Raw genomic sequence first — 25,080 nt, 5'->3', positions numbered from 1 at the left:
AAAAAGATATATATAACCCTATACTATATCCCAAGTCTAAGTCAAAGCATTGCAGTCCTTGGCCAAAAGAAAACAATCTTATCAGTGAGTATCTCACTATCAAGGAAAATAACTGAAAATGTAGACAGTGATGCACAACATTTGTTGCTTACATCTTGAAAAAAAATATATAAATAAAAGATGCATCTTACTGAAGCTGAGGTTGAACAGTCTTGAGTAAAAGCCAGTTGTCTGACCTCAAGCACTCTTCCAGGAGGAGGTGGCAGAATTCTGAGTTGCCTGGAACACAGCATTATGGTTTGGCATTTTTGAGTAAAGTCTGTGGTGACATTACTTGAGACTGTTTTTATGTTTTGTTCTATAACATAAATTAGATATGGTTAAAAAGAAGATTTCTGAAACTATTGCATAGTCCAAAATTAAGTTCCAATGTAAGTACTGCAGTGGTTGTCCAATTAATCAAGCACATAAACTATTACATTTTTACAGAAAAAAAAATATTTCCCCAAGTAATGGTAACCACAAGACCTTATTTTACTCTAATCAAAATCAGCCAATCTGAGGTTCTTCAGGGAACCCATCCAACAAACTCAACATCTCTTTTCTTTCACTTGGAACTATTCCACATGAGACATATAAACTTCATCATATAAACTTGCCTGCACTTTCAATGACTCTCTCACGTCCCAGTGATTTTCTAACAAACATTTTGGTTGGTATATGGACCTGTCAGCAGAAATGGTATGTAGGGCACCAATATCTTTATATCGTATAAGGGTAAAGACATGCTTACTCAAACGAGATCAACAATGGATTTGGATTATCTGCCGTACTTATTATGGACATTATAATGCATGGTCTGACAGGCTCATCCTAAAGTGAGTGAGGTTTAAAATATATATATATATTCTTTGATACTGTATTTCTCATAGCCTGAACCAAAGTGTGTGAGGCTACATGCACCAACCTACATGACTATAACCACCAGATGGCAGCAAACTCTATCAGAAACAGTGGATGCGAAGAATACTAAAAAAAAAAAAAATCCGATTGCACAACAAAATAACAGGTACACAGCAAAATACAGACTAATGCACCTTTCAAGCAAATTTCACCAAAGCATTTGATAGAATAAGACATAAAAATATACATGACACTTTCTAGCTGTCCAAACTTAGTTGATCATGCTCATGAACTACACCTATGGTTACTCTGCTAGGAGACCAGTGCAAACTTAATGTTTCATTTATAAAGTTAAAATGGAAATGTTATTGCTCACAGTGTTCGTCAGGACAAACTTTATGTTGGCTTGAGAATGCCTAGCCAGAACATTTTAAGTAGTTTAAAAAGAAAATTATTTTAAATGTTAAAAAATCCTCAGAGGACGCAAGGCCAATTGTTTTGTACACTCTGATTACGCGGGCTGATTCGCCGTGTAAAGTATAATTCACTGTATATTTAGCATTAGACATAACAGTTTTTTTAAATTAAATAATATCGAGTAACGTACATTTTAGACAAAAAAAAAGTCCTGTTTATTCGCATACTTCGCTAATTAAACTTACCCCGAAGGTGGCTTTGCTGTACGCCAAACACGGCACAGAATAAAAGCCGGTCTGGATCTCTGTACCTTAGTGGAGCAGAGCGACAGAACTTTGTTTCCGCTCAGAGCCTCTTGTAGTCAATCGGCTTTAGATCCACTCCGGGTTTTCAATTTTCTGCTTTATGTGTACTGTGGAGAGAAACACCGCACTGAGCGATCATGAACCATAGACAACACCGTACAGACATTTAAAAAAAATCTTCCTGCAGGAAAATTTGCACAGCTCTGCATTCCATCCCGAAAGAAAATACCAACGCTTGGATTAAAAAAAAACGTTACAGGTGAACTCAGTGTCCGTTTAGCACCCATTACAACACTGATCACAAACAGTACGTTAGCGTTCAAATTCACTCACTTTCATTCTTTGCTTCTTAATAGACCTTAAAAAAACTGCGCAGCCATGTTTAGAATTTTGTTTTTGAACTTTGGTTTTTGCGGTGTCTCTATCCACCTTATTTTTCCATAAGAGCGGGCGCAGCCATTTGTAAATCTTATTGGTCTGGCTTCCGGTGTCACCCACGTCCAGCTATTTTTAGCTGTATAAACAAAACAGCTTGTTTTGCTGCTTGATATTGCAAATTAATGTGTCTTACCATATTATTTGAATGTGTTATCTTAATTATGAACACAGTGGTTTGTAGTGCAAACAGTTTTACCGTTTACTGCATCTTGTTAGTTGAACCGGAAGTCTCGCCTGTAGACCATTTCGCTAGATGTAAACAACACTGGTCCAGAAGCGCTTCCTGTTTTGTTTTGTTTTTTAATTTCACATATACAAATACATCTTAAAGGTGCTAATGTAACATTTTCATCCAGTCAAATGTTATGTTGGTTGTATTTATTTATTTATTTATTTTATTTTTTTTTTATGTTTGTGTAAAGTTAAAAAAAAAAAAGAAACAGGAAGTGTATCGGGACCAGTATGTTTAATTTACATCTAGCGAAATGGTCTTCTTACTTTCGCGTTAAAAAATAAAGTGTGGATAGCATCGCTGTTTTAGAGTAATCAGTTGATGAAGTGGATTTACTTATTGTAAAAAAAAAGAGCAGAATGTGCATTGTAATGTTTGAAGGTAATGTCATAACATATGTGAGTAGACTGGGAAAATTTAAAAACGAGCGCTTCATTCATAAATTCAACCTTACCTGTGTAAAAATAAACAGGAAGACAGAAGACCTCGGGCGTTGTGCTGAAAAGAGGCGGAGCTACGTAAGGTTTATAGTGCATAATACTACCATGCAATATATTAGTGAATGAGTAGCTGAGTATAGCCTGTAGTAAGCAATTTTAGACAGCAAAACTGAAATGTTCTTGACCGCCGCTTGACCAGTCAGATTCAAGGACTATGAAATGACTGTGTCATCAAAACAATCTATCTTATAATAAACTATAATAAAAAATAACATCTATCTATCTATCTATAATAAACTCTGTAGTAATCAAATGTTAGTATATTTTAGAAATATCTATTTGTACGATAATGTTGTACTGTAAAAACATAAATATGTGCTCCTCCTGTTGGCACTCATTACATAGCACGTAGATGGGAGCCTCGGTGCATTTAGCCCAGTGCTCTTCTAATCTGTCATTCCCAGTGATAGGAGGCGGGGGCGGGGCTCAGAATGCTTTGAACACAGATGCGGAGCGGCTCTTCTGCTCTGAGCGCCAGTGAGACGAACAGCACCATGACTGCGAACGCATACGACGTGATTGTGATTGGCGGAGGCATCTCAGGTTAGTGTCATCAAAATAACGCATAAAACTTAATATAATCTCATTGCAATTAACGCACTCTTAAAGTAACTTTATATCACTGAAGATTACAGGCTGCTGGTTGTAATGCTGAGTTATGATCATCGATATTGAGTAAAATAAGGCGAGCGACAGACCCGTGCTGAACGACTATTCCATTTCCTAAGAAGCTTAGACGCCTTGTAACAACACTGTACTATCCCTGCGTTTAAAATAATAATGCATATTGACGTTTTAAATAGGATTGTGTTAGTTTGCCAAAAGGACGGGGTTAGTTCTGCAGACTTCAAGTGAATTTGTTCGCGGTGTCACCTGAGCTTGCTCTTTCACTTCCGTGACATGACTATTTCATATTCATAACGCCAGAGGCAGAGACACTTAGGTGGCATGCAACAGTGTATCCTGGTAGTTACATATAACATGCCCATTAACTTTTTTTATACTTAACATCCACATTTTAGTTAAAATAACCTATGTGTATAAGAACAAGTGTATATTTTTTCAAAATACATGTTTAGCTTCACTAGCTCGTTTAGAAAGGTCCTGCAATATGACAAATTAATTAAAAAAAAAAAAAATGTTTGTAATAAACCGTTAGTCTAGCATCTAGACTTGTCTGTATGTATAATAAAATTATAGAATGTATTTGTTTATAATAGATTTAGATTGTCAAACTACATAACATTAACTACTTATTTTTATGTATACTACACATCCTTATTATCCTGTGCTCGTTTTATGTCCCTGATCATTTTAACTGAATATTTCAGCTCAGTCAATACTTCAAGCCCATATATTTATTTGAAAAAGATCTTTAGAAATAATTGTTAGATGCAACAGGTTCTCAAGACATGAGCTTTTCACACCTAAGATTGTATTTAAGGTCGTAAGGTCATAACATCTTATGTGGAATGGCATTGTATACTCAATTTAAAACTATTTTAGAATTATTATCCATGCATCTTTAATCAGCTCATATTAAGATATTTATTTGAAATGTATTTGTCACACTGCAAGACCAGTGAACTAGAGAATGTCCAAATGCTGTTTAAAAATGTCAGAAACAATGTGGTTAACCCAAAATACACACTTTTCTATATTTTCGAAAATTTGAATTTAAGCTGACTTGTAGAAAGAAAATACCTTAAATATGCATCAGATACCCACAATATGCTACACTCCTTGCACGCACATACTTGCAATGCTCTGGTGCCCTTCATAGCCTATCCTTGAGCCATACAAAATCATTGTGAAAGACTGCTTTGAAAGCTGTATATGCCACTCAGGGTTAAATAAGATGAGATACATGCAGTGTGAAAAGCCCAAACCTGTCAAACGCTATATCATAAAAATCCCAGTGAGAAAAGTAGTGTGCATTGGCCATGGTGGAGATTTTGGTTTTATAACCCACACTATCCTGGGAAGTTTATTTTACAGAGATTGCATAGAGAATTTTGAATATACTGCACTACAACAGCATGCAGTATTGATTAGAAAATACTACGTGATAAGGATTCTGTTTCAGTCAGTCCTAGAATGTGACCTATTTTGTGTAGAGCAGCGTGAAAGTGCAGCATAATGTCCTTACGGTTATGACCTGACAGGAAATTCCATTTACTTTATGCAAACTGACTTGTTACCACAGTGAAAATGTATTATAATAAACAGGCATGAAATTTAAAGCCAGCTCAGAGAGAGTACACGCTGGATGAAATATTGCTTGTGCGAGAACGACATTCTTGGAAACAGAACCGAGCAAAACAGCGTCAAGATGTCCTTCCGATAACCTGCTGGAAACATTATTTCTGTTCATACAGATGATTTTTGATGGTTTCAATTTTATATGATGTGCAAGAAGACCACAAAATCGAGTCAGATGTTTTAGTCTGTACACTGTAGTTAATTCTGTGAATGTTTGCAATGTAGCTCACAGTTTAAAAATTCTTGATCTTAATAGGCTACTGATTAATCACAAACTATGTTTTAGAAAATAAAAGTGTGTGTTGTGCACTCAACCAGTCATACTACTCTGAAAAAAATTAATGAATGTAATCAGTCACTGTTATGTAACAAGGCACCATGGACCCAGGATCACCCAGTCCATTGCTGTAGAACAATTTCAGCATCAGAACTTTGATTCCCTGCCAAGTTTATAGGAGTCAGTGCTAAACAGACTGCACTTTTGAGTCTGTAAATCATTTGTCATTATTGCATGTGTGCGATATTGCCCGTCGTCGGAAGTGTGAGGCTAGGTATATATTCTTCCCAATGACATGTCCATTATGTTTCATCATATGCATGATCTGATTAGTGGAGTATTGCATTTGTAGTTTACAGCATGTGACACATGGAGTAGATAGAAAGACGCAAAAGATGTTTTCTCGCAAATTGGCTGTCATACACCCACTGAATATGCAGATGTTTTTCACCTGTTGGCCTTTAAAAGAAATCAGAGTTTCTTCTTATTCTATCCAAACCTCATAAGGTGGGTTGAAAAGAAATGCACCATTGCTTCAGGGACCTTTTAATAACGACCCAGCAGTCCTTGCAAATCCAATTACTATTTGCAAAGCCACTGGAGGTGCTCTGGGAGACAGCACGTTGGCAGAGGTTGTAAACAAAACTGACAACTCATTTTTATGCTCCCTGGGATCCAAGAACACGCGACAGCAAATGTGTATTTGTGTCTGTTGTCAAGCGCCACAGGGGCTGTGCTTGACATAGAAGAGAGACAACTAAAGCCTTTCAGCTAAACAATGGAAATGACACCTTTACTCTTGTGACCTTATTGTTTCACGTCAACAACTGAATTAAATTGTCACTTTACATTTTATTTATGTGTTCAAAGACGAAGTGTGTCATTTCCTGCAGCTCAAACAGTAGAGTGCTTGCAACCCCAAGGTCATGGGTTCTATTTCCTGGGAATGGATAAAATGAAGAATTTAAATACAGTGTTTTACTTGCTTTGGATAAAACTAAAGCATATGCTAAATACATAAATATAAATATAAATATAAATAAACGTAATTTCTGCACCACTAGTGTAGGGCTCTATGAAGTCCATTTTATTTTTCAGAAATATATATATATATTTTAACTTAATTAAATTTTTTCTAGGGTCTGGTTTAATGGTTACATTAAAAATATTAATCAAAAATCATGTGTAATTAGCTGAAATCATGAAACTTAATTAAACAGCAATTTTAATAATCAAAAACATGTCTAATTAATTGATTTATTTAAAAAATATATTATTTTATGTATTCTTTTTTTTTTCAGAAATACTGTGCCATCCATTTACATTTATCTGGTAAATATTTCTTTAAAAAATAATGTTTTAAAAATAATTTTAGTAGTAGTAGTAGTAGTAGTAGTACTATCATTACATTAAGTAATATGTTTCTGTCACAGTTTCTTCATGTTAAACTGAACTTTTATTTTGACGGCTTGCAGTGAAGACCTTTAAGTTTCTGTTTGTGTTTTATATGGCGATTATATTCATGTGTTCATGTACTCATATATTGAGGTGACGGGGCTGAAATCACAGCGAGCGTCAGTGTTGCCAAGTCCATGCTTTTTCAGCAGAATTGGTCTACTTTACCACTGTTGTTGCTGGGTTTTTTTCATGTCTGCGGGTTAAAGTGACCCCAATAACGTGATATTTATCTGAAATGCCTGGAATGCTTATTTTACTAGGGGAACCCCACCAAAAACGTGTATTTTGAGTATCAGTTGGGCGGGTTTTGTTGTAAAAACCTGGCAACCCTGGCCATAATTAAATAGTCTTTTTGCAGTTTGCAGTTTCACGATTTGGTTAAAGTGTACTGACCTACTGACGATTTATTTATCCAAAATTTGGCAAATTCAGTGACATTTCGCGTTATACAGTAAAATCCATTTTTATGACTGAATTTTACAATTCCATCCGCGTTTTCCACATCACGGAAATCATAGGGCTCAACTACTTTTACCAAGCCAAATTGGAAAATGAGCCATACTTTCTGAAATACACGTGTTTCTTTCCTGTGCAAATGTTGCTGTCATGATCCTAGGGTGTTTTGTTGGCCATCAGCATGTTACAAGGTTTTTTAAAGTGCTCCTATTATGCCATTTTAAAGGTTGCTAATATTGTTTTAATAGACTCCCAAAACAGGTTTAGATGTATGCAAGGTCAAAAAACACTTTTTCTCCAAAAATAGATTTAATTTTAACTCATTTTTAAATTATTCGTAAACGACTGGTCCGAAGCAGTTCAAAGAATCAGTCTCTCTAAACCCCGCCTTTCCGTGAGCCCTCACTGTTGTGATTGGTCAGATGGCGCAGTCCTTTATGATTGGTCTACCGCGTACAGCGCGTCGGAGAACGAAACGCCCATTGCCATAACTGATTGACAGGCCTGGATACTTGTCAATACATAGAAAAGATGGCATCGATTTTACCATACCGATTCGAGCCAGAGTCTGACGATGAAACATCTGAAGTGGTTGATCGACAAGTTAGCACGGTCTACTGTGGAAAGTGCTCGCAATTTGCTTATGTAAGCGAACCGGGCACACCTCTATGTTGTAAACTTCAACATTGTATAATGCGCATTAAGGCGGCTTTCACACCGAACGCGGAAAGCGCTGCGCTGGCCGCTGGGTTTAGTGCAGCCCTTCAGAGCACAGTGGCTAAAGTTCATTTGAACAACTCATTTGAAGTTTGTCCGCGGCGTGCGCGCTCTGTTGCGTGTGCGCTTTGGTCGAGGCAGAAACAAGCCGTCCTCGCGCTGTGGAAACAATTGAAACGAATGGGTTTCATGGCACAGCGCTTTCCCTTTCATTACTCCAACTAATGAGACAGACAAGACAGTCAAGCTGCATCAATCACAAATTGTCAGACTACAGTGGGTCCACAGCTGAACAACAGAACTACAGAAGCATGAGTTAGCTGGTTAGCAAGACACGTGCAGGGTTGTTACACAACATAACATACACAACTACGTATTTTGAAAGATCGCTAGAAAATATAATCTTTGTAGATTCATCTTTTGGAAGTGAATATAAAACATATTTGTCAGCATTCAACTGTATGAAATCTAAGATGACGTACAGGTCTGGGGGCGGGGCCAGCACGTTAGCGTTAAAATGATTTTCATTGCGTTATTTTTCCATAACTAATTAATTAAGTTAACGCATTAAACTGACAGAACTACTTTTAATTAAATTTACTCACCTCTTTGTGCTTACATGTAAAAATAGCTGTCATAAACAAAAGCATTGGGGAGTTGTTTTGCTCAGAACTCTAGTAGGTCTCAGCAGTAGCTCTCATGGGGTGTTCAAGTGGAGGGCAGAAATTCCACATCTAATTGCAGAGGCTGTTGACGCTGACGCTTCCTGGTGAGTGTCCTGCTCTTGCTAAAGAACTTTGGCATTCCTGTTTTGGAAGACAGCCAGGAAAGGCCGGAAACATGCAGATTCACAGGCCGTTTCTGTGGAGTGTCAAGAAAGGGTCACATTTACATTGTGTTTGTGTAAATACGTGTTTGTGTCTTTACGTATACTACTGTAAAGAAATAGTGTTACAATTGTTTTGTATTTTAAAAAAATGTTTTGAACTTTCAGTTCATTTAAGAATCTTACAAAAATGTGTCATGCTTTTCACAAAAATATTAAGCAGCACAACTGTTACAGTGATAATATACAAGGAATGTTTCGGCATATTACGTGACACTGAATGCTGAAGCAATAGCTGCTGAAAATTCTGCCTTGCTATCACAGAAATAAATTCCAACCCCAAACCCTTAAACAGTAGTATACAAAACACTTCAGTTAGATGTTCTCTTCCCGTCAAAACAGGCAGATCTTGCACAAAATAAACCAGACTTTATGCTGCTGTGTTTGCATAAAGTTAAACTTTTCTCAACATTGTCACCTCAGACATGGCCACATTGCCAGTGGTTGCAGTCACTAATGTTCCTGAAAATTGACAGTTGTCTTAGACAAGACTTCTGGTTTATTTGTCATTGCAGCTTACAAATGTGTCAACACCTCTTCGAAATGAAGGAAGCAATGTTTATTACAGTAATAAATACAGCTGTGAGTCTCTGAAGGTCAGTGTAAACCAATTGCAAACATTGATTTTTAGAGCTCTGAGCTTTTTAGAATCAACATGCTTTTATTCTTTAAAATGTCCAGTCACTATCTTTGTGATCCTTTTAAAAAAACATAGTGGTAAACCAAAACATCTGTACTTAGAAAAACATGTCTACATAATCCTAGAGAGCTAAGAAATCACTCGGATGCCTAAATGCCTTTTTGCAGTGTCCTCTAAGCTTGTGTAAACAAACGTCATTGGCCTGTTTTTTTTTCCCCACTGAGCCATGCAGAGAGGAGCCTGACTCCAGCTTGACTGGCTTCGTTATGCAACTTAAGATAATACTGCTCTGTTCCTCTCTTAGATGAACAACTGTCCTCGGGGTTGCCAGGAGAACATGCCATTTCACTGATCTCTCTGTAATTGCTTTTCAATAATGCATCAAAATGTCGATTTTGCACCCTTTTGGAGAAAGCAATTGCTTCTAGAGGAGCATTAAATATCAAGAACTGTGCTGGCTGTCACGTACATGGTTTTTCAAGTGATTATTTGCCACATTATATTCAAGAAAACCTCCTTTACTTTGTATTGGTTTGTCTTGGTGCTTTTTTAAACCATATAAAGGAATAGAGCATGCTTTCATGTAAACAGAAAAACGGATTAAAGATCCTGTTTGCAATGTTTGCAGGTCATAGGCCCAAGCATTTTACAGCTGCGCAGCTGGGGTTGAAGAGCAACTTAATTTGTTATTATAATACTGCTAAAAAATGAACCACAAATGTTGCTTCTCTAGTTTATTTACCCTGTTTTAGGGATATTTACATATTTGTACTGGACAACAACACATGACGAATCATGAGTAAATGTAGTGTGTGATATCTTCAGGCATCTCTGTAATGCTGTGAAGGTAGTTAAAGAAGTTCACTTCCAGAACAAAAATTTACAGATAATTTACTCACCCCCTTACTTAATTTCTTTACGACTGAAGAACGAAAGACATGAACATCTTGGATGACAAGGGAATGAGTAAATTATCTGTAAATTTTTGTTCTGGAAGATCTATTTTTTTTATATAATGCCTGATACTGTGTATTTAATTGTTAATGCTCATTTTAAAATATTTTATTAGATTACTTTTCTAACATCATCTAATGTTTAATTAGAGTTGACTTTTAAAAGCATTTTAATAATGCTGTTGAATCTAATCTTTGGCATAATAATCTCAGAATGATTAATCTTTAAATGATCATTTTTATACTGTACATTATAATACTTAAATTCATTTGTAGCATTTAAAACCATTCATTTTAGTTTATTTTTAATTTAATTAGACAAAATAGTACCAAGCAGGGTTGGAAATTAGCGAGGGCTTGTGGCAAAAATACCACGAAAATGAAATAAAATGCCCTATAAATGCAAAACAAAGGGGCAAAAAAAATGGCCCTGCACAATTAAACAACATATTACGGCTGTCGCAATTAAAATGAAATGTGAAAATTATTTAAAAGTGTCAATTCACAGAATTACATTTAGATTCACTTACGCTGCATTAGAATGTTTTTACGTGCAGTTTTGTGCAGCGTTGAGCCTTATAACCAATCAAATGCATTTCTGTTGAACTTAGGAATGCACTGTTAAGGCGCTGAGATTTTAATAACAAGGTTTGAGAGTATGCTCACGATCATCATAAATCAACCAGTGCAGATTCAATGTAAATAAAAGATTAATTTCGTAGCTTCAGCTAATCATCTGAACTAGCACAAGTCATAAATTTGCTGTGAAGCCAGAATGTGACATGCCCAAAATGAAACAAAAACGTTTTATATTGTTTTCTATATTAATATTATTTATCATTATTACAATATAAAGAGCAATAATCTACAATAAATTATGTTTTAATAACTCAGATAATGTGATTCGACAGTAGCTTTTCGAACTAGCACAAGTCATAAATATGCACCCAGCCGACTTACCTCTGTGATTCGACAGTTTTTCGGCATTCCCCCTCTACCCCAACTCCTCACTCTGAATCTATTCTCATCCCGTACTTGGGACGGGGGGAGTTCTCTGGGTTCTCACCATATTCTGGGCTCGGAGCCCTCCCCCAGGACAGCACGGCAAAATATGCTTACTATTTGCGCAACCAGATTAGATGTAAGAGTGAACCCGTGAATGGTTTTTGTCGTAATATTGCAGCCCTATGAGCTCCTGTTTTTGACATGTATAATTTAGATACAATTTTAACCCGTCTGTTGTTATTGACAACAGCTTAAAATATTGGTTAAAGTAATGGGTAAATTTAAGTATTTGGCATTAAAGACAACATATTATGGTGATTATAAAAATTGCCCCCACAAATGTAAAAAAGGCCTCTGGAAATCAATTCCAGGAGGCAAATATTTCCCCTTCATAGAAAAGTTTTGATATTGATAATTGATATTTGATATATACACATTGTATATATACATTGTTATCAGCATAACATGAAAATAATTATCAGTTTGTCGCTATTGACTTAAAATGATTACCCATATCAGTCCATTCCTACCTTTTCTTAATAAGTCAACAAAACTCTCTCAAAGTTCTGCTCACTTTTGTCTTGTGCGATGAATGATCTGCTTAAGCTGCTTGCTAAAGCTGACATTAGCATTTTAATTGAGAAATTCCTAGAGGGATGAACCACAGATTTAAAGGTGGTCTGTGTCACCTCCAATCTGTGGCTTGGTGACTGTTAATGTGTTGTGATAATGTTATTGTGCAATTACCACCACAGCTGACAGACATAGCCTCTTAAATGTGATTCTTCTTGCTCTGTAATTGTAGGTTTTATCAGGGTCTGTAAGAGTGCAAACAGAGCAATTAGGTTTAGGTTGTAGTATTAATACAACTGGCCGTTTGTAATTTGATAGAGTTCTAGACCTGACCTTTCAAAGGAACAGAGTTGTAAACTAATCCTGGTCTATTTTGGAAAAGACACTGATGCAGAGATAAGGTGTTTGCATGCTTTAGTATAAATCAATATTCCTGATTTGAGGTTAATAGGTTTTAGAATTCTCAGTGTGACCGTGCTCTTGCCAAACTTGTTTGCATTCAGTTGAAAATATTCATGCATATGTTTAGTTCTAGATTTCAGTGTGGATGCAAATGATAGACTGCTTCATAAAAAATAGCTTTAGTGCTCATTTTAGTTATTTTTTTAAGGTTTGGTGGTCAGCTGCAGCATATAATAATTCTGTCAGGACCACTGTTGTCAAAATGATAGAGCAGCATGGTTCTGTTCTGGGCAAAAAACTCCCTGCTAATCCATGCAACATGTCATGATTGAGCAGGGAGAGCAGCAATAATAACCCCCCAGGGTAAACAGAACAGAACAAAGCAAATATCATTAATATACTTAATGATATTTAAGTGTAAGACGTTATTCAGATAAAAGGAGTCAGATTCAATGAGGAATATCAGAAGCCAAGTCCTGACTGTGGCAAAAGGAGGAGTTGGGGATGGAGGAGGGTGTTTCGCTCCTGAGCAAGCGACAAAGCTGCCGAATAATACTGAATAGTGCTTATATGCCATTATAGGTGTCGTATTTCTTTAGGTAGATGTGATCAGCTGATGCGAGTTTGACTCACGTGACCTGCTAGAACTAACGCTATATGCTTAATTTGAGTGTATAACCCTATTCTTACAGGACAGATTGTTGCTGCGTAAGATCCAGATCAGGCCTATAAGCTAGCATGTTGTCTGATTTACTGTCTTTACCTTTAGTTTGATGTCTTATTGAAAAGCCTAACCTTGTTATGTCATGTCAATTAGAGCAAGAGTGCACTGCAGATTCTTGTTTCCAGTGAATACAGGGAGGTAATTGGTATAGATTTACCTTTGCCAAGCGACTGCATCTTTATATGTACTGTTGCCACGGAAACCACATCCACCCTCACCCTCAGACTCTTGTTTCTCAGTAAATGGCCCCTGAACTGGCGCCAACAGTAGGAGTGAATCCTAAACATGTTGTTTTATCATGATCAGTGATATTGTACATGACCAGAGGAAGTTTTAGACCAAAGCACAACACAGTTGCATGTTATTACTTAACTCCTTAATTATAGCACAATAACGAAGTACTGCTTGTGAAATATTATCATTACAATAGATATATTTCTACTACCTAAGCTTGTTATTACTTGCAAAATATTCCAGATTCACAGATCATCTATTTTTAAATGTGATTTTGTACTCAAAAATAAATTTCACTCTTTTATTTTGATACTGTTTAACATCATATTGTTCAGTTCAGATGTAGCATCTTAAAGGGGATATTGAATGCGAATTTAACTTTTAAATTATGTTTGCATATAAGTGTGTCATAGCAGTTTGTTGACACAACCACCTTACAATTATAAAACTACATTCACTCTCAATTATCAAGCTGTTTTGATTTTGTGAGCAGTATGATGTCATACTGCTCAGGCCCCGCCCACATCTGCTAAAGCCATTTTCTCTGCGCTCAAGCAGCTGTAGTGACAACAATGCCTCGTAAGCAATGCAGGTGTTTTGTAGTTGGATGTAAAAGTGAACATAGGATTCTTAATTTTCTCCCGACATCAGAGCTGAGGATACAGTGGATTAGTTTTGTCTTTGATGGTGACAAGCCACCAAATACACACAAAACGGAAGGGGCGTGGTAAGCAGAGCTCATTATCATTTAAAGAGACATGCACCGAAACCGATCGCTGTGAACAGAGCAGTTTTTGACAGGGTAAAAGGGGTGTTGTTTACATCACCATAGAGGAATTTTAATAAAAGTATGTTGCAGACATTTCATGAAGAACCTAAAGTATCATAACAACTTGTGGAAAATGGGCATCCATTGTCCCCGATGTCCCCTTTAAGATTAAGACATGGAGTGGATGGGGAATGAGAAATGAATTGGGAAAGCAATGAGTAGAAAAAAAAAAAAACGGTGAAAGAGCGTAGAGGTTTTCTTAGTCAGAAACAATCTCTTTGATCTCCCAGAATTCTCTTCAAAGAAAGTTTGACCTTTTCCTCAGTGGTTTGACAATCCAAATGGGGTTATTTCTTCCTTTACTGTGGTGAATATTAATCTGCTGCATGCAAGTCAAGTCATTATTTATCATTTAAACTGAATTAGTTTTGCTAAACATACATAGAGCAGTAATGTAGGCTATATCATAGTTCAGGCTTTATTTAGACCCACGTCCTATAAAATAGCAGCTAGCTAAGCTAGTCATTTTACACTAATGTATTACTGTATCATTTGGCAAAAAAGCTAGTCTTAGGTTTTCATTAGTACTTGGCTTATTTTACAAACCTTCCAGGGACTGTATTTCTGAGCCTGGGTGTTTGGGTAGCAGTATCGTGATTCATGACTTAAGCTTTTAAGCTTATTTGGCTTGGCAGAATTTAACCAGATTGACCGCTTAAACTTAATTGTCTGCTAGATTGTTAGATATCGTTTTAATGTCTCTACAGTATTTTTGACCAAATTTAGTTTTACTTTTTGCTTGAAAAGCATGAGTAACTGCAACTTGATATTCAGTCTGAAAGGATAATTGATTCAAAAAACTATAATTCTGCCATTATTTCATCACCTTTGTGTCACTGTCAGAACTTATCTGGCAGTAGTCATGTTTGCCTGTTCATAATTTCCTGAAAAACAAAAGGGATGGTGTTTGTGAAAACTTTAGAACAATTATTTGTGTTATTAATGTAATTTGCACAGTGTGTTTGATTTAATGGATGTGTGGTTAAAGAGATTAGAGTTCACCCAAAAATGTCTCCCTCCTTCTGTTTATTAGGTGACATATCATTAATCAACTTAAATAATACAAATAGCCAGTTGCTCTTAGTGGCTCTAACTATCGCCAAGAAAACTATCCTCATGAACTGGAAGTCAAGGAATACCATACATATTACATCTTGGAAAAACTTACTAATAGAGTACATCTACATGGAAAACCGGTCCACTTCTATTACAAATAATAGATTAGAATTACACCCCTCTTGGTTATCTCTCATAAACTTCCAACAATCATAAATCCACTGACCCTCTTTGTCTGAAGCCACCCTCAACGGTACACCTTCATCAATATCTAAACAAAATTGGCAGTGAAGAGGGTTAAGATGAGGCTGAAACACTGACCTCATATCAAACCTAATTAAGTATTTATAAAAGACTATTAAAATTATGTCATTAATTACTCACCCTCGTGTGGTTTCAACCCTGTAAGACCTTTGTTTATCTTTGGAACACAAATTAAGATATTTTTGATAAAATCTGAGAGCTTTCTGACCCTGCATAGACAGAAACACAACTGACACGTTCATCACACAGAGCATCGAAGTGGTATTCTAGTAAACATGTGGCGGACACAGAAGAGAAGAAATGATTGCATAAAGTTGTTATTTTTATTTCTTTCTGCACAAAAAGTACTCCCATAGCTTCATAAAATTAAGGTTGAACCACTGATGTCACGTGGACTATTTTAACGATGTTTGGGCCTTGAACGTGTCAGTTGTGTTGCTGTCTATACAGGGTCAGAAAGCTCTCAGATTTCATCAAAAATATCTTAATTTGTGTTCTGATACAGGTTTGGAATAACATGAGGGCGAGTAACTAATGACATGAGTTTTCAATTTTGGGTGAACTATCCCTTCAAATCTGCATCACCAGAGAGAAGTCTGTCATTTCACTTGAAGATCGAGATGATATTTAAATGAAAATTGTATGGATGAATTGTTCACACTAAGATCAGTAACATACATTTAGAAAATACATAAAGTGAATTTTCACTTCACACTGTTTTTAAGGATCTTATTTAAAAAAAAACACAGCAGGACAGTTAAGGCTGAAAACAGAGCATGAAGTTCAATCGTGGAGGACTAGAATTGCAAAATACTTGAATCAACATATAAACTGGCAGGATGTCCAACTAAGAGATGCAGCTGAACGACTGATGCACAGATGTGAGCCCCTACCGAGAGAAAAAACATGAGTGTAGCCGAATACGTGTGTACTTAGTCCAAAAGTCAAACTATTTTTGCGGACTGAACATAAGAGCGTGTCCCGTGTGAACAGCCCCAAGTCTACAATTGTGGTCTTATAAAAGTCAAGCACGAGTCTGTCTTAAGATTGACCACACTGGGATGTTTACTGTGCTTTTACTTTTACTGTCTCCAGCGTTCATTGTAAACTTGTTTTTAGCAAACGGCAAGCTTCATTTTTGTATTCAGTTCCATATGTGTTTAAGTGCGTTTACTTGGCAGTCGTGTCGAGTCAGTGTGGTCCCTTCAGTGCTGCACTTGAGTGACAAAGACCACAGCTACTATTGTGTTTCTGCCAACAAAGTTTTTTTTCTTCCTTTCCTGACCATTTTATGTCTCGGAATGAAGAAAACATATACTTCTGAGCCAACTTTCTCTCATGAGAGCTTGTGATGTTAAAGGAATACTTTCAAATGACAAATGGAAATAACCATTTAATATTTTATAGACATCGTATGGAGCTCATAGATATGTGTTTGTAAGTTTGACTTTCTTCAGCTGGTAATTTCATACACGTGTGAAATATGAGGTTGTGTTGAATTGGTTCTTGGAATATTTCCGTTCTTCATCTCTTTGCGACGAGACTAGAATACCTCCTACTCATGCCACCTGGTTAAATAATCAGGTTTCACTGCGGCGTATCTGACTGCGAGAACATAGAAATTCATTGTTTTGTTTCTTTTTGTTTTTTTTTTTTTGGAGCCTGTCTCTGAATGAAGGAAATATAAGTGTTTTCCCTTCCATATTTTGAATGTTACATCATGCTAAGTTTTTAATATTGTCTGACACTTTGTCTGAGTACACTCATTTAATTTTGCACACCTTTTTTGCATATAGTGAACTGTGTGACATTATCTAGTGAGTGTATATGCTGTCAAATGTTGCTTATGTTTACCTTGTGAATTCAGCATCATGGTGAGATGTCATGATAGACATGATTAGAGACAAAATGTCCAGTTCTCTTTTTCCACACTGACATCCACTCTCAGTTGGTTTATGAGAGTTAGGGATGTTAATTTCGATTATTTTTCCTGACTGAGAGTCAACGCTTGTTAACCGATTATTAACTGTTAACCAACAAGATTATTTTAAATTAAAATTTAATTAAATTAGAAAGGATAAGTGTCTGTGACCCATTAAAAATACCAAATTTTGTTTTCCAGGGATTAATTTTACATGCGCAAAATGCAGCAAACAACAAAACATGATGATTCACATGGACACATCATATCACGCACCTGCAGCTTCTGCGAACATAGAAAAACATAATGAAGCTAGGCTATATATAATAAATGAATAGGCCTATACGATAAATATTTTTTATTTAATTAACAAAACGAAAGAAAAAACTGTACAACAAGTAGCTATATATGCAGAGTTTTGATTCATTTTTGTGCTGCGCGAAAGGAAGACGGCTGAAAGCGGCATCCTATTTTTCTTTATTTTACATAAGCACAGAGATTTGTTTTTATTGTGAATGTACACAAATAAAAGCGAACTGTTTACAGTTTTGAGTATGACTAGGAGTCGTTTCCACTGTTAGAAGGAAAAAAAATCAAGTGATTGCATCGGCGCCACGCACACAAAGCATTGCCAACTTGATAGCCTATATCAAATAGCCTAGCCTATGTTTATAGTGTTTGTAAACATTTCGAGTTGGCAACAGGTCTATTTCTGAATGTAGGACTAATAAAAAATGCGACTTAACATTATAGGCCTATGCGATTTTATCTTTTTTTTCTCTCTCTCTCAAAAATGCAATTTTATTTTATTTGAACCATCAACAAATAACAAACATTTTTAAATATTTTGATAAAGTACTGAAAAAAATAAAATACCTTTTAAACCGTTTAACTGATTGTATTAATCAGTCTAAAATAAAAATAAAAATTCTTTCTGTCGGTTAACGGTTAAAGGAGAAGTCCACTTCCAGAACAACAATTCACAAATAATTTACTCATCCCCTTGTCATCCAAGATGTTCATGTCTTTCTGTCTTCATTCATGAAGAAATTATGGTTTTTAAAGAAAAAGCATTTCAGGATTTTTCTTCATATAATGGACTTTAATTGTGCCCCTGATTTTGAACTTCTAAAATGTAGTTTAAATGCAGCTTCAAAGGGCTCTAAACAATCCCAGCCGAGGAAGAAGGGTCTTATCTAGCGAAACGATCGGTCATTTTTTTGGGAAAATAAAAATTTGTATACTTTTTAAGCACAAAAGCTTGTGTAGCACAGGATCTGCGAACTGCGATGCACGTTCACATACTATTGAATAACATCGAAAGGTCGGAACATAGGCGGAACTACAGACCCAGTGTTTACAAAGCAAATGTGCAAAGACTAAGAAAGTGCAAGTCAAACGCTGTTTACAAACAAAAAGGTACAACGATGTTGGATGATTCTGAAGTTGTAGGAGAAAATAACATGAAGTTTTTCAACATACTCTAACTTTTTGAGCCGGAGTACACATACGATGAACTTGTGGTGATTCGTAGTGGTAATGGGAAGTTCAGATCATTTTAACGAATCTTTTTTCGAGTCATTTCGTTCATTTAGCAAAATCAGCATCACGTGACAGCCCCGTAAGATAAATTAACGACTCAAAAAGCCCGAAGACTCGAAACAGGTGAACTAATTCCAGTACAGAACCTAATAGGATGTTGCGCATGCGCGACTGAACGAATCACTCCCCGAGTCGACTCGTTCTTCCTGAGTCACATTAAAGATTCATTCAAAATAAACGTATCGTTCAAGAACGACCCGTGGACGTGCATCCCAGACACTTTGCCACACAAGCTTTTGTACTTAACCCTTTAACGCGTACGATCACACCAGTGTGATCATTCTTGGCTGGTCCCTGAAGCGTACGATCGCACCGGTGTGATTCGAACGTTCAGCGCGTCAGGTGATCAACTGCTGAATTCAAATCTGCTTTGGCTCTTTGGCTGGCGCTGAGCCAGATCGGACGCGCTGAGCGCTTGTCATATTATCGCAACTATTCCGTGTTTGCAACCATATAATGCTTATTTTAGGTTCCAGACATTTACATACACATACGTCCTAGTAAAACGATGCCTTTATCTTTAGCAAAATACACGCCGATGTCTATGGAAGCGGCAATAATGATCCTTACAAATGTTATCTGACGACATGATTTATTTATATCATATACACATTGTGTAGGTAACTATAAAGTTTACTCTGCTCTTCTCCAAGCTCATCAGAGACTTACTTTAATGTTTTTCGTGAGGAAAGGATGAATTTGCGTTTTGTAAATCCGACAGCTTGGATTCAGCGCGAACTAACATGGCGGCGCCCATCACCCGGTATAGATCAACTAACGCGGTCATTATAAAAGTGTTTAAACCTCCAAATACATTTACTTGCACATATTTCAGAATCGGAATATCAGATATTTCATAATACAGTGAGCACGTTTGTGAATATTAATAATAAAAAGGGAAAAAACTATATAAAAGTGATACATGTGTCATACAGCGCTATTGTGGCTGCGTTGTGTCACGTGAGAAACACGACGCGTCGCCATGGAAACCGTAAGGCTATACGTTCTAAATAACGGTCGCCTAAAAAAACTCACTCTGGGGGCTCAGCTAGAATATTTTAAACTCACGTGTGAAAGGGTTAAAAAGTATACACCTTTTTATTTTTTGAAAAAAAAAAAAAAATGAGCGATTGTTTCGCTAGATAAGACCCTTCTTCCTCAGCTGGGATTGTTTAGAGCCTTTGAAGCTGCATTTAAACTACATTTTAGAAGTTCAAAATCAGGGGCACAATTAAAGTCCATTATATGAAGAAAAATCCTGAAATTCTTTCCTCAAAAACCATAATTTCTTTATGACTGAAGACAGAAAGACATGAACATCTTGGATGACAAGGGGGTGAGTAAATTATTTGTAAATTGTTGTTCTGGAAGTGGACTTCTCCTTTAATGAGATCATAGCATCCCTAATGAGAGTGTCTTCTTGACATTGTGCTGGAATATTTCTATGATAACTGATGTATACATGTAATATTGGCTTTGCTGTCTGAACAAACAGATCAGATTTCATCACTTAAATGGAAAGTCAGTCTTAAATATTGGATTTGAAACGCAAATTGCCTAGTATGAACAAAGCCTTAGAGGTTCATATTGGATTTTCTTTCTAGTTCAGTGGCTGAGCCAAAACATCATTTAGTATAACAATCATTTCAAAGCTGTCAGATATCAGACTTCACAGCTGTGGCCAGGTTTTGAAAGCCTCTGCAGTTTCTTTTGTATTTGTGCTGTTGCTGAGAGCGTGAAGTGCGTGTTAGTAGCACTACGTGATGTAGGTCAGTGTCAGCCACAGGACCCAAATGATGGAGAGTGTTTCAGATGTCTGGCCTGTGTGTTTGGGTAAGCTGTTTGTCTGGGTGTCTGCCACTTTCTCCTTATCAAAGGCAGTTTGTGGTATTATATAAGCTTCCAGGGTCATGCTTTGACCTCAGATGCTCTCTGCTGCATTGTCACATTTCTGTGGTTGTAAGTGCACAGAATTAAAAAAAAAATAATAATATCCAGATGTGTGATTTGGTATACTCCATCTGAAAATCTAGATGTTATTTTAATTTTAGCTAGTTTTTTAGAAAAAGTAAAAAGTCATTACACCATAATGAAATTCAGAGGAGCAGTTTTACTTCCTCTGTAAGGAGAGGAAGTGCTTATGTGTGTGTGTTCAGAGATAGGAAAGTCCTGAGAATTGGTGTTTGACTTGTGATTTTTGCTTGCAGGGAACCTAATTCTCACTTGCAGCTTCTAGTTTTGAGCAGTGCGTTTGGAGACATTGTTGATTTATTGGTCTGGCACCATAATCACTGCACAGCCTCAGGGGTTTTAACAGGAATCCGAGTGATTACAGGGAAGATGCGAAGATTTACTGAAAGATAGAAGTGGTTTTATTCTGATAGTGTTCCCTAAGGGACATCTTAGATAGTGTGAAGATTTTATTTTTTATTTTTTTGCTTTCTCATTTAGCCATGCCACGAAGGCTTCAACTATAAAGTCAGACTCTGAGAGACTTTCAGGCTGGTTGATGAAGACATCACTGTATTATTGGCCCAGTGCTGTGTTGTTAGTATGTATTACGTTTGTTGATCATGTACGTGGGTTTGTATGTCTTGAAACTTTAACGTTTGGCTTTCTTCGATAGACTAAACCTTGTTATTGTGATATTGGACTAATTAATAAAGTCCTAGTATAGGGCTGTCACTAACGATTATTTTGGTAATCGAGTCATCAGTCAATTATTCAATAATAATTAGTCAATAATAATTAGTTCAAATAAAGTTAAATAAAATATTTGGCATTTTTTTTCACGACAGAAATGCTACAGCCAGTGTAATTTTTTAAATATGTGGACTAGGGATGTGCGGTATACCAGTACTGGAAAAATACCGGTATACATTTTATTTCAAACGGTTCAATACTGTCATTTTGATCAATTCTGTATTTTATACGCTGCCGTTCCGAAGTTCACCTGTAGTGCTTCCCAGGTTGCTACAAAACGGTAAATGTGACAACAGAACAACGCAATGGATCATCAAACAGATGAAACTCCATCAACATGAAGTGAAATATGATATTATTTTGCATACAAAACATGATAAAGGTGAACAAGCTGACCTTACTGAACCTGTATGCAAGCATTGCTATAAATCATGTGTTGCCACAGGAGGCAACACATCAAATCTTTCCAAGCATTTGTCACATGCTCATCCTGATCGGGAATTTAGAGATCGACATGTGAGTGCATCATTCATAAATTCAGTTATAATTTTGTTCACAACTTATAACGCACATACCTAAGATATGATACAGAGTAAACACTAAAGCTCAAATGTGCCTGACAAGCTAGAACCAGTTTAGCTTTGGTCACATAATATTTGCACTTGCATTTCAAACAATCAAATATTAATTAAATTTAAATGAAGCAAGAGTTTTGCTATATTAATTTTAGCATCAATAATTTGAAGGGAATGTTTCTGCCACGCCGAGAGAGTGAGATTTATATTGAATGCTTTTTCTTTGGCTATCTGAGTCTGAAATCTGAAAACAATTAGAGAGAGAAATAATAACGTGATTTTGAATACTATAGAATAGAATAACACTTTACAGTAAAGCAACCTTTGTTAAAGGTTAAAAAAAATCGATTTAGTATCAATACTGAGGTATCACATTCTGGCATCGTACCAAAGACAAAATTATGGTATTGAGTAGGGCTGTCAAGGTTTTTGTTTGTGTTAATTATACTTTGTGTAATTATGTATATAAAAATACACATACATTAATGTGTATATTTAAGAGAAATATATTATTATGTACAAAATATCTTTATTTATATATAATATAAATTATATAAAAATCATTACAAATACATATACTTGTAAATATTTCTTAAATATATATACATATACATAATAATTACATACAGTACATATATTAGGTTAAGTCAAACTCTTATTTTGTATGTGATTAATCGCAATTAATCATTTGACAGCCCTAGTATTGAGCCATCCCTAATGTGGACATCAAAACATATAAACTTAGAGCAAGGGTTAAAACTTTTGTTTTGAAATCGCGATGAACAGAAAGCATATTGAGAAAGTTACTAATGTATTCTCATGTTTGCATAGGTTTATAAATGATTTACCTTACAAATCTGATGAAATGGCATTCCTAGATGAACGTTATAATAAACCCAAACTCACAACATTATGCAGACATGGAGTTTGAGACGTTCCACATGCAAATGATGACTGGAGGAGAATTTACTGTGAAAGCAGTTGCTCTGCGACTCATGTACGTAACCTACATGCATGTAAATAAATAAAGCGCATATAAACCTGAATCGCATATATTTACTGTTGCATTTATGAATTCAAAATAGCATTATACTTTATTATGATTTTTAAATGGGTTAAATATATTATGCAGCCTAATAATGTGTTTCATGGATTCTGGAATGCGCCACTTCCGTTATTTTGACACAGATTACTCGACACAGGCAATTGATGATTTTTCTAATCTAATAGGCTGTCATAGATAAGGTGCTATCAAATTGTAAAAATTACTCGTGATTAGGAGGCATCATATGAGACTGGAGTAATGGCTGATGAAAATTTAGCTTTGCCATCACAGAAAAAAATGATATTTTAAAACATATTCAAATAGAAAATAGTTGTTTTAAGTTGTAAACCTATTTCACAGCATTACTGTTTATAACAGTATTTTTGATCAAATAATGGTGATCATAAAGAGAAAAAAAACAGGGGTGCCCAAACTTGGTCCTGGAGGGCCGGGATCCTGCAGAGTTTAGCTCCAACCCCAGTTAGACACACCAGAACCAGCTAATCAAGATCTTACTAGACATACTAGAAACTCCCAGGCAGGTGTGCTGAGGCAAGTTGGAACTAAATTCTGTAGGACACTGGCCCTCCAGGACAGAGTTTCGACACCCCTGTTCAAAAACATTGAAAAAGGCCTGCCAACACTGAACTTCTGAAGGTGTACACACACACACTCACATTCATTTTTTATTTATTTAGTTAGTTAGTTTTTTTAAATGTAGGTGTATTTTGTTTTCTTATTATTTTTGAGACAGTTCCCAGGAAAAGTTTGCAGGGCAAGTGAGAACCACCTGCCAAACCAGGTCTGTAAAAAATGTTGTTGATCCCTGCAGATTTCCACAGAATTGGAAACGCCCACTATTCTCAAAGTTCTACACATCTTTTACTCCTTGTTCATTAGGTGTAGTGATTAAATTGTTTATGTTTCACTTTCAAATATAAAAATGCCACTCTCAGGACCATTTGACTACATTTAGCCAGACCCTTGTGTCTTTCTTTTTTAAGTTCAGGTGAATGGCAGAGAAACTGTTTACACACCAGAACTTGTTTACGCAGGAGAGGTTTAAATATGTACATGTTACTTATAACAGGTCAGGCATAATATCACACACAATAGGAAGCCAATGACAGCACTGTCATCACTGACAGCTACTGTACACAATCAGACGGGAACTAAGTTGTCAGGACAGGAACAACTTTTAATATTACCTGGACAGGATGAGTTTGGGAAAAAAATAAGTATTTTAAACTAGACCACAGGCTACTGACATCTCAAATGTACTCTAAAGCTCTGTCACAGCGGTTAGCCAAAGTACTGAGTTGCACTCATGCTACTAACACAAGTTTAAATTCTTTTCCCTCTCTCTCCTCATCATTTCCTGTTGTCTACTGAATAAAAACAAGTTTTCTCAAAGACCAATCTAACAGATATTTTTACATATGTTTACTTAGGGCTGGGCGATAATTAGATAATTATCGCGATATAATTTTCCTCGATAAAACGATATGAAGAGTTCAATAAATGTACGATATAATTTTTATATGCCAAAAGTATGCGCCACACAGACTGTTTATCCGCTCAGACCGAAGAGAAGATGCATTTATTATCTCGATGCGGCGCCTGGAAAAACCGAGTAGTAACACTCACTGCACCATGGTATTGTGGCAGCAATGTGGTATAGTCACATTGAATTTTATTACAGG

At 36.2% G+C, this 25,080-nt stretch overlaps 1 protein-coding gene across 1 annotated transcript in view; it reads left to right on the top strand.

The window, feature by feature from the left end:
• Window positions 1–3,212: 3,212 nt before the first annotated feature.
• The window catches only part of mao (monoamine oxidase), a 46,929-nt gene continuing 25,061 nt past the window's right edge, over window positions 3,213–25,080 (top strand). The window contains exon 1 of the mRNA XM_051119215.1: window positions 3,213–3,338. Coding sequence (XP_050975172.1) covers window positions 3,242–3,338 — 97 coding nt within the window. The 5' untranslated portion in view covers window positions 3,213–3,241. The remainder of the gene's footprint in view (window positions 3,339–25,080) is intronic.

This window comes from Labeo rohita, chromosome 9, assembly GCF_022985175.1.
Source record: "Labeo rohita strain BAU-BD-2019 chromosome 9, IGBB_LRoh.1.0, whole genome shotgun sequence".
Lineage (NCBI taxonomy): Eukaryota > Metazoa > Chordata > Actinopteri > Cypriniformes > Cyprinidae > Labeo > Labeo rohita.
This window is presented reverse-complemented; position numbering and strand designations above follow the sequence as displayed.